The sequence below is a fragment of the Miniopterus natalensis genome, chromosome 1 (assembly GCF_054644295.1).
Source record: "Miniopterus natalensis isolate mMinNat1 chromosome 1, mMinNat1.hap1, whole genome shotgun sequence".
NCBI classification, from domain to species: Eukaryota; Metazoa; Chordata; class Mammalia; order Chiroptera; family Miniopteridae; genus Miniopterus; species Miniopterus natalensis.
Window position 1 is genome coordinate 28,016,227 of NC_142081.1, and position 13,830 is coordinate 28,030,056.

General features: G+C 43.7%; 1 protein-coding gene across 1 annotated transcript in view; it reads right to left on the reverse strand.

Moving 5' to 3' along the window:
• Positions 1 to 13,830, reverse strand: part of MTHFD1 (methylenetetrahydrofolate dehydrogenase, cyclohydrolase and formyltetrahydrofolate synthetase 1) — a 50,769-nt gene that overhangs the window by 1,336 nt on the left and 35,603 nt on the right. Inside the window, exons 19-27 of the mRNA XM_087819964.1 lie at positions 12,611 to 12,679; positions 12,236 to 12,347; positions 11,988 to 12,127; positions 9,664 to 9,705; positions 7,037 to 7,137; positions 6,042 to 6,219; positions 3,703 to 3,810; positions 2,972 to 3,124; positions 34 to 123 (exon numbers count right to left, since the gene is read on the reverse strand). Coding sequence (XP_087676090.1) covers positions 34 to 123; positions 2,972 to 3,124; positions 3,703 to 3,810; positions 6,042 to 6,219; positions 7,037 to 7,137; positions 9,664 to 9,705; positions 11,988 to 12,127; positions 12,236 to 12,347; positions 12,611 to 12,679 — 993 coding nt within the window. The remainder of the gene's footprint in view (positions 1 to 33; positions 124 to 2,971; positions 3,125 to 3,702; positions 3,811 to 6,041; positions 6,220 to 7,036; positions 7,138 to 9,663; positions 9,706 to 11,987; positions 12,128 to 12,235; positions 12,348 to 12,610; positions 12,680 to 13,830) is intronic.

Below are 13,830 nucleotides of genomic sequence, written 5' to 3' on the forward strand. Positions count from 1 at the left end.
AGGCAAAACTCTCACCAGAAACAACTTACCTGTTTAGAACAGCCCGTTCACCTGCTCGGTTTCAGGGTCCAAATCAATGTCATAGAAACAGGGCCGGGTAGGGAGTCCCGGCATTGTGCTCATCTAGGAGATGTGAAACAGCATTAAAAACAAACTCAGTGATCTTTTTTTCCATGTTTCCCTCAGATAGAAAGCCCACGGCACAAAGATAGAATATTATTTTATAGTTGCCAACAAAGCGGTACTCCTCTGGTTAACACATTAAAAATAAAGTCACTGCTCCTGTTAATACCTCAACGAGAAACCCTCGTATCGTTAAGCAAACCCGGTGCCAGGCCTCACTGTCACCTTCCATACTGACAGCGGGAACGAGCAGCAGCGGGCGCTGAGGAGGCTACGGAGTCGGTCACTCACCTCCGCAGCCCTCGCTTCAAAAGGCCAAAAGGAGCTACGGGCTTGTCCGCTTTTTACTTTGCTTTAATTAGTCTCGCATCGCTACCCACAATATTTTTGCTTCAGTGGCACATTATAAATTAGCATCCTTTAACTTGGGCCAAGACATTTTTCTACATAACATAGAAGGCTTTACAATCACCGTTCTCACTGGTCCAAACTGGCCTAAAACGGCCTGCAGTGCTACGGCTGCATCTGCATTGCTTCTTTTCTGAAGGCTTGGCTTTGACAAATATCCACTTCTCTGCAAATTCGTAAGGCTTATAAGTGAAAACTCGGTATATCTTATCCGTAACAATGTCTTATATAATGAATATACACAGGTTACAAATCAGAGCCAGACAGGAAAAAAGTTGAACTTCTAAGACTTAACTATAAAAGTGTCATAGAAAAGGATGAGTCACTTGTGACACGAAACATCTACACTTTATTTTTTAACATCTACACTTTAGAACACTTAATTCTGACCTGTGAGTGCCAATTAATATTCAGCAGAACATACTAAATGGATCTGATGCCGGTCTCTGTTCTCAAATTCTGTGAGGGATAAGCCACTGCTGGGTGTGGGGAGAGGAGAGGAAGGAAGGGATGGTCTGCAGACTGAGCAGAAAAGCCTGAGGATGACATTTTAAAGACACAGGACATGTGCCCATTGATGCAGACATAGATGAGCATGTTGGCGGAAGATGCTAAAGATGGTCCCCAAAACAGTGATTAAGATTCTCGGTATTTTAGCCCAGCCGGCGTGGCTCAGCGGTCGAGCATCGACGTAGGATCCAGGAGATTGCGATTAGATTCCCGGTCAGGGCACGTGCCCGGGTTGCGGGCTCGATCCCTGGTCAGGGGTGTGCAGGAGGCAACCGATCAATGACGACTCTCTCATCACTGATGTTTCTATCTCTCGTTCTCTCCCTCTCCCTTCTCTCTGAAATCAATAAAGATATATTTAAAAAAAAAAAAAAAAGATTCTCAGTATTTTTACTCTTATCCAAAGAGGATTTCCCTCCCAAGCATTGGTCATATTGATAATCAAGAAAAATTTTTAAATGAAAAGATTATGTGTACATACACATAGGAACTTAGACATGAAACTGAAAAGAAGCCACCACACCTTGAATTAAAACATAAAATACTCAAATTCTGAGTCCTGTAACAGGCTGCAATAGCAACTAGGAGGCATTAAGAATAGTGACCTTTAAGCCACTTAGGTTATGTGCAGAAATGTCTTGGTCCAAGGTGGCTTTTAATGCAAGTGTTTGTTCTAGATAACAGAGCCTTGAGCTGGGCAGAATGTGTTTCTCTCTGAACTACAGGCAAACTCACTGGCCTGACCACTTCCAGTGTTGCTTTCACGACTGGTCACCCCTCTGCATGCACACATCGCAAGTGACAATACAGACTGCAGCTACTGCTCGTTCATCTGGCAGCTGCTAACAATTTCTCCAGAAAGAACATGTTTCTGCAATATTCAAGGTGCTGGGTTAATGGTTTATCATTCCTATGAAAAGGGAATTTCTACAAACCCCAAGGACTGCTGCACATCATGACAAAGCCAAGCCTGAGGGAGCACTGGGTTGCAGGACCTTGTCTGACCCACACTGAGAGTAGAGAGGGAGGGGTCAGGTCTTTAATAATGAGCCCAAGGCCCAAATCAGGAGAGGCGAAAACAGGATTCAGCTTTAATGTTGTAGACTTTTGACTCCATAATGCCCCCTCCTAGCACCTTCTTACTGTTAAATAATATAGCTCCAAAAGGAGGTCTATTTTTTCTTTTGCACTGTGTCTGAAGTTAGTTAATGTTTTGATCCTGTGTGCAGTTAAGTACAGTCTGCAGATACAGGATCTAAGGGGGAAACCTGGGCACAGGATCTAAGGGGGAAACCTGGGCACAGGATCAGTGCTACCCCTGGGACAAAGTTCAGGCTGTGATTATTCCATAAGCACCCTCTACCTTCTATTAGCAATTTTCCTCCTTTACTCTGCATAAAATCCACAAGAGAAGAAGGCATTTGATAATTCATCTTGAAGTGTAAATAAGTAACCTCACCTTTCACATCTACAGGGTTCAGTCACATTTTAAGAGGGAAATTCTTTACTCACAAACTATGAACTGCCTGACTTTTGGGCACAAGCTCTAGGCCTGTCAAGACCCACGAGGTGCAGAGCCTCTGTCGCTGCCTCTCAGGGCTATAGGGAGCACCAGGTTAACCTGTAAAGGTGCCCACTGAATGTCAGGTGTGACTATATACAAGCTCTGTCACAGCCCATCGATTAGGCCCATCCTGGATTCAGTCAAGGTCACACTGTCACTGGGAAACAGAATTGTTATTCAGCACAAGCAGTCATGCGTCATCCTGGAACTGACGCCAAGATGGTCCACGGCAAGGGGATTAACCCTGGCAGGCCTGACTCCGACTTTCTCCTCAGCAGTGAACTCTGCTCGTCTGGCACCTGCTCGATGGCCTCACACTCAGTTTAGGACGAGAAGCTCGCCTCTCTGCCTGCAGCCCTCACTTACCGTTCCCACCAGGGGGTACAGAAAGCCAGCGCCGACGCTGGCGCGGATGTCACGAATGGGCAGGACGAAGCCGGTAGGCACGCCTTTTTGTTCTGGATTATGAGACAAGGACAGGTGTGTTTTGGCCATGCAGATGGGCAGGTTCCCAAAGCCCTGGGGAAAGAAGGGAACAGGAGCAGGACAGATGAAAAGCTGACACTGCAACAAAGAAATCTGGGCATTGCGACGGTGTGGATTCTTCAATTTATTGGAAACATCTAAACTCCCCTTCTATCCATCTCCACCTCACTGTCCTCTAGCTTAGTTATTACAGATTAAACAACAACAAAAGTAAAAAAAAAAAAAAAAGGGGGGGGGAATCTGTCTGGTGAGGGAGGTAAGTACTCACAATCATATTCCAAAAGTGAATATTTTATTTTTATCTATATAACCAATTAAAATATGATAGTTTGGAGCAGCCATGATGACACAACTCAAGGCCGGCTCTCAATCTTTTAGTAAGACATCCCACATTTCCTCATGGCTTTTCCACACACTTATATACTATCTGTGGTGATAAAGAGCTTGGGACTAGACCACCTAATCCAAACGCACTATTTCAGAGGAGAAAAGGCTGCTGCCCAGAGGAAGTAAAGCAGTGGGTGCCTGGCAGGGCTGGGAGAACACCGGGATTCTTGGCTGCAAGGCCTGCTTTATAAACAGCTGAAAGAACAAAACAACTGGACACCTACCTGCTTCGTGTAGACTTCTGCCTTGTGCTGAGCTTCAGGGAGCAATTCAATGTCATCTGCTCCATAGATCTTCTGAGCGATGATCCTGATTTTATCCTCAACTGGGAGCTGACAGACAGAAAGAGGAGAGACCATGACTGGGACACGGTCACTTTCCAGGTCAGAGTCCCCAAAAGGGCCAGAGATGTTTTTATACACATACACAGATATGCAAGTAGTTTGAGGTTTACTGGGTTAGAAACATTTTCTTTAAATACCAAGCCCCAGAGTTTATAAGTAGAAAATGTCCACAGAGGTAGTTACTGTGTGTGTGTGTGTGTATGTGTATTTAGGATCATCACAAAAAATACTGCTGACCACCCAAGAATAATTATTTCTTCATAAGTAAAAAGTAATGTCCTATGACTAGAGAGCAGTCTCCTGTCAAAGCAAACCTGGGATACTGTTTATAAGACAACCAATGTCCATCCACATAAATCCTGGTTTGTAAATGAGAGGCAGATGCCAGCCATAACATATTGATTGCCGGTTGCTCTTACTTAGAAATAGTTTTTTTTAAAGAGCAAACTGGTGACTTCTATGATGAACGTGCAGTGGGAATGGTGTGAAAGTCTATGCCCTCCTGACGCCTGCAGCAAACAGTGCAGCTGACGGAGGCCAGGGGTCTAACTAGGGAGGGCCTCGCCTGCAGGGCTTCCTTCAGGGGCCTGGCTTCTCGAGTGTTGCTGAGCCCAGGATTCACAGCAAACAGCATAGGGGAAAATGCCTAAAGGAAATGGGAAGGAAAGCTACTCACAGGTAACTTGGGTGAGCAAACTACTAAAATTAGGCAATATATCTGACTCTATACTTCTTAGCAACTAAGGCTAAGAGAATACATTGGGGAGTTTTATTTTTTGAAAGGAATTTATCTTATCTATAAAAAGAAAAATTCCCTTTTGAACTAAACAGTGATAATTTATGAAAGGGCTTTGCATAATATAGGAGTAAAGCAACTATTCAATTATGGCTTATAAAGATGCAACAGAGATTACTTTCATATGCATCTTATAATTGGGCTCTGTAAATGCCAAGGCATATTCAGAACTTCTGAAGTGAAAGCACTTTGCTGAGGGTGATTTAAGACCAACAGATACAGAATAAGACAAAAGGTGGCAGCCTCCTGTTTGCCAGAGCAAAGCTCCAAGTGGAAATGGGTTATAAGGTCCTCATTACCCCACTTCGTCCAGGTCTTCTGCTCACCTTCAAGGCCTGAGGTTGCTAACAGTAGGCACTGTGGAGGGGCCTAGACAGGGTGCCTATAAATGCCTTGCATCAGTGTGCAAATTTGTGTTATGGCATTTCCTAAAAAGACCGTTGGTTGAACAGATTTTCAAACCAGTCTGTAAAACTAAAGCTCCATAGGAAAAGTCCATGTCAACAGGGGGTGTTAATTAACTGTCAGTGTATTATATCTGCAAGGGGCAAAGAGAAACAAAAGAACGTTATAATTCAAGAATAATGAGGTTTCTTCCTTCTACCTTTTTATGGCTATTTTTGAAAATCTATGATTATCTTTTAAAAACCAAGCCGAGAACCCGCCTAGAGAATACAAGCAGAATTAGCTTCTACATCCATCCCAAGTTCCTAATGAAGTTCCCAGTTGTAGCCACACTGCTTAACGTCCAATCACATCCTGAAATACATAGACAGAAACGAAAACAAAATACAACCCTATAGTATAAACAATCTTTCTCTGAACTAATTTTATGCTTTATTGTATGTGGAATAAGCAGTGTTTCTGCTTGGGCCAGACATCATATAGTTTACTCAGTGATGGAAAAAGTGCTCAAGCCTGCTGGGTGTGTGGTTTGCACCTGAGGGCTTCTCTGAACTTGAGGCAGCCCTGCACCAGGAAGTGAGCTTTAGGAGCACACTACCTTCCCCTGTTACTGAGATGCCGGGGGAAAACTTATCTGAGCCTCCATGGAACCTCTTGCCAATTTGCCCTGATACGGTTGGTGCCTTGGGTTAAAGCTGTAGTGAATTACACTCTTGGTTCTCTTTGTGACCCTTTCTCCCGCCAGCAGAGGAACTGTGCTGTGAGCCCTTCCCAGAGTTAGGATGTGAGCCAACCTCCTGGGGTGTTCCTGCCTGGACCCCCTACTCTGTAAGAGGCAGCAACATGTGTTGGTAAGAAAACTGTCTGGAGTTGAGGGTCCAGGCTGTGGTCGTGTAACTCATCTACATGGGAATCAGACCCACAGGGTTGAAGCTGTTAAACATGGGCTCTAAACAGAGGTAGCCACAAAGAAACCTCATTGTGCTTTTTGGGTTTTTGCATAGAGCAAGTAACACACCGTGAGGTCATAGAGGAGACGGAAGCTGCTGGGTGCCTGAGCTGCTCTCTGGACGGCCTGAGCCAGGGCTATGGCGCCCTTGCCCCCTTCTGCCCAGTGAGTACATCTCACGGCATCGAAAGCCCCATGTTCTTTGGCGAGGCGGCTGATGAGGTCCAGCTCGGTCTCCGTATCTGTCCTGTAAAGGCAGCACTTCACGTTAAAGCACTGACAATGCCCAGGGAGGGCAGAATCCCTCGTTTTTGCCATTAAAACCCATGTGAATTACCTGCTGATAAATGGACACTAATTAAGTAACGTTGCCTGGGTTTGAATCTCAGCTCCACAATTTACTGGTGAGGTGACCAGTTACTTAAGCTTTACGTGCCTGGATTTCCACATGCGTAAAGGGGGAATAATCATAGCACTTATTTCATCTGGGATGTCATGAGACTTAGACGGTAAATACATGCAGAGTACTCAGACCATTCCAAGCACATCGCAGGAATCAACAAATACTCGCTTTTAAAAAATTTTGCTTCCCATTCTGCTGCAGTTAGGCCATTATAACAAGACCAAAACCAGCATTATACAATTTACACAACCCACACAAGTTCTTTTTGCAGGAACATTCCCAGCTCAATACGTTCGGCTCTTTGTCAAGACAACATCCACAGGCCCAGTGAAATAATGAAGCTCTGTAGGGCTATGACCTCCTATTGGCTCAAAAGACCAAAAAGAACATTTAACTTCAGGCCTATGTGTTACCAACTTTACCTGGTGGACAGGAAGGGGACCCACGGGAGCCAAATCTGACCTTGGACCCTCAGTGGGTGAGGTGACAAGTTCACTGTGGCGTGTGAGGTGCCTGTCAGAGCACAGGCTCCCTCAGTGGCCCCTGAAGAACAGGCTTAACAACCAATAGGAGTAACTGAATCAAAAGAAAGCTAAAAGCTCCAGGAGATGTTTTCTGACCATTTCCCTCAGTTCCCTGGACTCTGACACTTTGTACTTACTTGAATGCATTCACGGCCACCACCACTGGAACTCCAAACATTCTGGCATTTTCAATTTGTTTCTTCAAGTTACTGAAGCCTTTTTCAACCAGCTCTAGGTTCTGTAAAAAACAACAGTGAAAGTGGTGGTCCTTCTGTGAGGTCAGGGAGAGAACAGCTGGAAACAGTTCCAGGTTCTTCTTCTTTTTTTTAAGTATATCTTTAGTGATTTCAGAGAGAAGAAGGGAGAGGCAGAGAGAAACATCAATGATGAGAGAGTGATTGATCAACTGCCTCCAGCAGGCCCCTGACTGGGGATCGAGCCTGCAACCCAGGCTTGTGCCCTGACAGGGAATTGAACTGCGATCTCCTGTATCCTAGGTTGATGCTCAACCACGGAGCAGGTTCTTCTTAAAAGGGAACCTATCTTTTCACTGTCAGGACAAGCTGAGAGAGAGCAGATCAGCTGACGCTTCTCCCACCACAGTGAGTGTGCACTGTGGAGCCGATAACTGTGCCAGGCTTTACATGCATAACACTGGAGTGGAGCTGTGCTTGAGTCCCGACTGTCCTGAAAACAAGAGAGCTGGTTTATCTGCTGTCATCACTCCATAGCTTAATAGCATATTTGCTGTCTGAAGGGAATCGGATGCCCTTAAATAATTATATTTATAATCCCTGTGTTTCAAGATTTTATGTATTCATATGATATAATGGTACAAACTAACTCTACTCAGTATTGCACAGCCTCTTTCATCAGAAGACAGAGCCTAGGGCAGTGCCTGGCATTCATTATACAGCTGCTATAAGTACTGTCAGAAAACATGAAGTAATAAGTGATGCTGTCAAAGGTTTTAATGAACTCAACCATGAACCTTTAGTGGGGACAACAGAAAGCGAGGCGAATGTCATCTGTAAGAACCAAATAGCGTGTAACTTAAAGGAAAGAAATTAAGGAAACATATGTTTAAATATGTTTACTGCAGCCTTGAAAAACTGCAAATAACACAAACCTTCTTCCATAGGGGATTTATATACATAGTCAATAAATATGTATCAGGGAGATGTTATGAAAAATGAGATTATCTATATTACATGGAACCTTTAAAGATGTACTAAGTTGCAAAGCAATGGAGAATTTAATTACTTCCATTTTTGGACAAATATATAAATACATGTATATATTCTTGAAAGGTTTTTAAATGTTGAGAAATATGCAGCAAATTGTTAAGAAGACTCAAGTCATATATTATACTGTTTAATTTTTAAACAAATGGTGTGTTACTAACATAAGCTTAAAAATACATTAAATATTTTAAAAAGAAAAATATAACAGTTATACATAAAACTATATACACTGGATTATGAGCAAAACCTAGCAGTAATAGCTCTTGGCTTGTGTTTTCCATGGAAGAGCAGAAAAAAATAGGTAAATTAAAGGTAGAAAACATCTGAAATCCTTATAAACACAATTTATGCTTTTCCTTTAATAACTGAAAACCAAGATCAGGATTTAGTTGATATTCTAAAAAGCACTGCTAGTTCTTTACCTCTAGTCACATGAAAAGCAATTAATATGTAAGAGTGATTGAGAACAGTTTTAAATAAGTTGAATTTCTTAAATGAAGATACCAGCTGGGCCAGTTAGGGGCAGTCATTCTAATTAGACACAGGAAAGGCGGTGGGGTGGCAGCAGGGCCAGAACTGTGAATTCCCCTCCTACGCCTGAATCAGACAAATGACCATAAAAGGAAAGTCATAACTCAGGAGACAGGCAGACTCAAGGCACCGACAAGTCTTCTCTAGCTGCTTTTGAAATACTTCATTTGGAGTCTAAACAGTGACCCTGTATTGCTTGATAATTTAAGTTTCCAAAAAAAATTGAATTAGTGATAGCAGCTGACCTTACCGTCTCGTTCAAGGGCCTCTCTCATAACTACCCCAAACTGGCTCTAGAGATGTTTCTTTGATGGTAAATGATAGAAACATAAAAAGGTTCAAGCTCACAATTCTTTGAGCTCCTGCTTGATGCTATAAACCATATCAGCTTATGGAAACTTTGCCTAGAAAAATAACCAGGATGCTGACTGTATCTTGGCCCTTTAATTTGGATTTAAATCTGCAGAGGAAAAGACATTTCAAAAAAGGTCCGTGTATTTGCTTCTGATTTGAATGGCATTTGGGAATCAACCAGCCAATACAGAGAAGACAAGGAAATTTCCATTTGTCTAGAGCAGGGTTTCTCAACCTCAGCACGTCTAACATTTGGGGCCAAAATCATTCCTTGTAGTGGGAGTGTCCTGGGCACTGTAGGCTGTTTAACAGCAGCCCTGGCTTCTACCCACTGATTCCAGTAGCACTCCACACAAGTTATAACAATCAAATGTCCCCTGGGGGCAAAATCACTCCCAGTGGAGAAACCACTGCTGATCGAGGGCACTAGTTTTACTGGTATCCTATGTGGGGCAATCTTTATTTCACTCAATTCATTCTTCAGCACACCTCAGGCCTTTTAGCAGGGACAACCTGCTCCCAGGAACAAGCCTGGGTCAGAGTGATACCCCAACTTGTCTCCAACTGAGCCGGTTGAGATATGCTGATTCAGGGTGGAGCTTTCTAGTCAGGTAATTAGAAATGATTCAAGTTACCTCCTCTATGTAAGCCTTGGGAAGAGGCAGTCCAGCAGTGACCTGGAAGGAAAGGAAGCAAAGTCAGAGGCATTTTCTATTTACAATTAGATACCAGCTTAAAGTGGTATGTGCCATGTGTTAAAGGCCAGAAGCTGCACGCTTGGGGGATATATGGTAGGATAAGATTGTTTCCTGCCTTAAGGATTAAGGGCCTATGACCAATCCTACAGCACAGAACAAAAATGACTGCTTCGAGAAGAGTGGGGACCTTTGTGGCCTGAACAAAGGTGGTGAGGAAGGACGGGTCTGTGAAGACTGGGGGGAAGGGATGTGTTCTAGGCAGGGGCAATAACCTTTGAGTGATGCACCCAGCAGCAGGGTGGAAGTGAAGGTGAGCACAGGAAAAGGCAGCTGTAAGCCCTGCAAAGGCCACCTTGACACGTCTGCTGATGGAGTCTGTGACAAGCCCCTCGATGGGATCATGAGCTGGTCCGCAGGAGCAACACAAACAGGAGGGAAACAACACACAAGGGTTCTCTTCCTCTATCACGACGTAGTTAAAGGCCTCAGAATACTTAAGCAGTAAGTTCAGTTAGAGAAGTACCTGGTGGCCTGGCCCTTTTGCGGCCACAGGGATGAGCACGGGGGTGAAGGTGCTGATCCCGGGAATCCCACTGTGGGCAATGGACAGTGATTAAGGAGCCTTCAGTTAATCAGCTTGGTCCGTTCCCATTCCTCAGAGACTACGGTGCTCCAGCTCCAAAAGGGGCCATGGAGAGGTGGGGCCGGAAGCAGGGACCTGAGCCACCTTGCTCTGGGCCTTACATGTGGCTCCAGGAGGTAAAGTGAGCAGCCTGTCTGGCTCCTTGGTAGCGATGTGTGTGTAAGACCCTCCTCTCAGTTCTGCCCAGGTTAAGTGCTCAGCATTATTTTTTAAAGTATGAGGTCAGGAGAAAAGAAAGTACAAAGTTGTGAGAGTAAGGGGGTGCGAGAAAGTACAAAGTTGTGAGAGTAAGGGGGTGTTGGTTATCATTGGGAAGGAAAAGGGAGTCCTTCCTGCACTGCTAGCAGAAAGGGGTGTCCTGGGTTAGGAGTGCTTTTGGTCCCTTGGAGACAAGTGAGACTGGAGAGGTTGGGGTTGTGTTATGGCAGCGGTTCTCACGGTGAGGCCCGGGGACCTAAGCCTTTCATGGGGTCCACAAGGTCAAGACTATTTCCATAGTAATTTGAAGATATCATAACCCTTTTCATTCTTATTTTCTCACTGAGTATACAATGGAATTTTCCAAAAGTTATGTGACATGGGATATCGCAAAAGATCAAATGCAGAAGATGAGAATCCAGAGATCTTCAATTAAGGCAGATACCGAAGAGAACTGAAAAATGTACAATGCCTAAATTTTGTTTTGGAAAACATAGTAACTTTTCATTTAAAAAAATGTTATTTATGTTAATATGCAACTCAGTTTTAATTCCTAATATAATAAATATCAATAGGTATTACCCACCTAAATATAAGTTCTTTCAAGCCCTCAATAATTTTTAAGAGTATAAAGATTTTCTGAGACCAAAATGCTTGAGACCTGCTATATTGGTCACTACACTGAGACACTGACTTTGTTCTGTAGGTGAGTGAGGTCTTATTTCTCAAGTTATAGGGCAGGAGTTGAATACTTCTTCAATTTCTGAACATTAGCACCATGTCTTTACATGCAGGTGCTAAAGAAAGGTGTTAAAATAACAGGATAAAAAGTGAAATTTCTAACCAATAGGGATTCAGGAAAACACAAAGTTCAGGTTGGAGTTGAACATAACCAGTCCTAACCTCTGTTTCTATTACCCAGAGGCAGTCCCAAGCACCTCTACCCTCCCCTCTCCTCCCTCCCACGCCAGGGTGCTAGTGGTCCCGCCCAGCGCGCACCTCTCCAGAAGGGCTGACCTGTCTCAGCTAAATGGTTTGGTTGGCTGGCTGTCAGTGTCACTATTCAGAGGGAAAATGGGACTGAGAGTTTACAAGAACAATCTGAACATAAAGGAGTTTTTTGAGTGTTTAGCAGGCACATGTCCTTGGAGGCGTTTAGATATTATCAGATGTTTTCCTCGGAAAGGCTGGCCATGATGCCAATATCAGCCCTCTTAGAATGGCACTGCCTCTTAGGTGGTACTGCCTTCGAGTGATAAGGGGCTAGCACAAGAGCCGCCTGTGTATCTCTTGCTTCTGGCACCCTATCAGTCATGAGGATAAGAGCCGCTTAATGAAGGAACAGGCACAAGTCATGAAGCTTCCCTTTAGCCTTCAGAACATTCCTGACAATCAGGCTCTTCCTACTCTGGATCCTCACCGTGGGTCCGCCTCCGTGCATTTTAAGAGCCCTGACAGTGGCAACAAGCACCACCACATGAGGGCGGAGACCAGAATACCGGCATTTGATGTTAAAAAACTTTTCCATTCCGATGTCTGCTCCGAATCCTGCTTCAGTCACTGTAAGGAGAAAAGCAACTGTAAAAATGCTATCCCAATTGCCTTGATGTCAACCTCCCCACAACTACCCCCAAACCATCTATTCACTGTCTTCACAAAAATACTCACCTACAAATCCTTCGGGGCCAACGAGCTTGAGTGCAATCCGGTCTGCAATGATAGAAGAATTCCCGTGTGCGATGTTGGCAAACGGTCCAGCGTGAACAAACACTGGAGTGCCCTGTGGAAATCAAGACAGCATGAGCGAACCTGTCAATCCTGCTTCAAAATGGGATCACACAGTCAAGATGAACGTTAGTTGGAATCCAAAAGAAAAAGACATCCCAAAGGGCTAAACATGAAGCTGCCTCTTTTATGACAGTAATGTCCCAATTGCAACCATGAGAAAGATGGCAGAGATGGGCAGGTAGAAGAGGTCTTGGCTCAGCAAGACAAGTGAGAACACAGGAAACGGACTCAGAATGGAGGAACCACTCTGCTCACCTCTAGTGTCTGCATGAGGTTGGGCTTGATTGCATCCTTCATAAGCACAGCCAACGCACCACTCACCCCCTACAAAACAAAGGCATGAAGCATCGACTCCTACCAGCGAACAAACAACCCCTTAAAACCAAAATTCAACACTCTTGGGTCTTCCTTTTTTAAAAAGCCATCTTGGACGAATTATGGTCTACTTCTATCTGAACCAGGCCATTCATTTATTCTCATATTTATTTTTTTCTGGATACACTCCGAAGTTACCAGTTATTTTAAGCAGGGAGACAGCTAGAATAAAAATGACATTCACATGTGATTTTTGGAAAAAACGTGTAACTCTGGAAACAAGCATCTCAATCAAGCTCTGCTGTGATGGACGAGGGGAATCCATTTTAGACTAGTTCACAGCACGGAAATGCTAGTTCTTTGAGTATTGAATTATTTGTAACTTCGGTATCTGGGCAGAAATGGCCACAAACCAATTTCAATATGTATTTCCCAAAGCAGAAACGAACAATTTACCCAGGAATTCAATACCAACTCTTAAAATACCAGATCCCTCTTCTAAGCCCTCCAACCACAGCTGAACAAACTGGTAACAAAGTAAAATAAAACTATAGATCCCATTTATATTCAGTTTTAATGAGTTTCCAAGTTTCTGCTTTGGGTGTAGAAATTTAAAACAATTTCATTTCTTTACACATATTAACTGTGAACGGAAGCTATTAATGTTTTCCCCCCTTTCTGAAATCATCTGACATACTGCTTGCTCAATCACAGGCCAACCATTTTGGTATATGTCAATACAAACAGACCTTTAAAAAACTTATCTAGCCCTGGCCAGTGTGGCTCAGTTGGTTGGAGTGTAATCCCATGTACCAAAGGGTCGAGGGTTCGATTCCCGGTCAGGGCATATGCCTAGGTTGCAGGTTAGGTCCCCAGTTGGGGCATGTATGAGAGACAACCAATCGATGTTTCTTTCTCACATTAATGTCTCTCTTTCCCTTCCTCTCTCTAAAATCAATGAAAAAACAGCAATTAAAAAATTAACCTATAAGATCATCTCATTTCAAACCTCATATTATCATGTAGACAGTTGAGAAATAAACCTGAAGTAGAGAGCTAGCCTAGTAGGACATCAGATAACTGATTAATGAGTTATTCCCCATGTGGTTACCATGTGGATAAGGCTGAGGCCAATAAACCTCATGACAAGAGACCTCTGT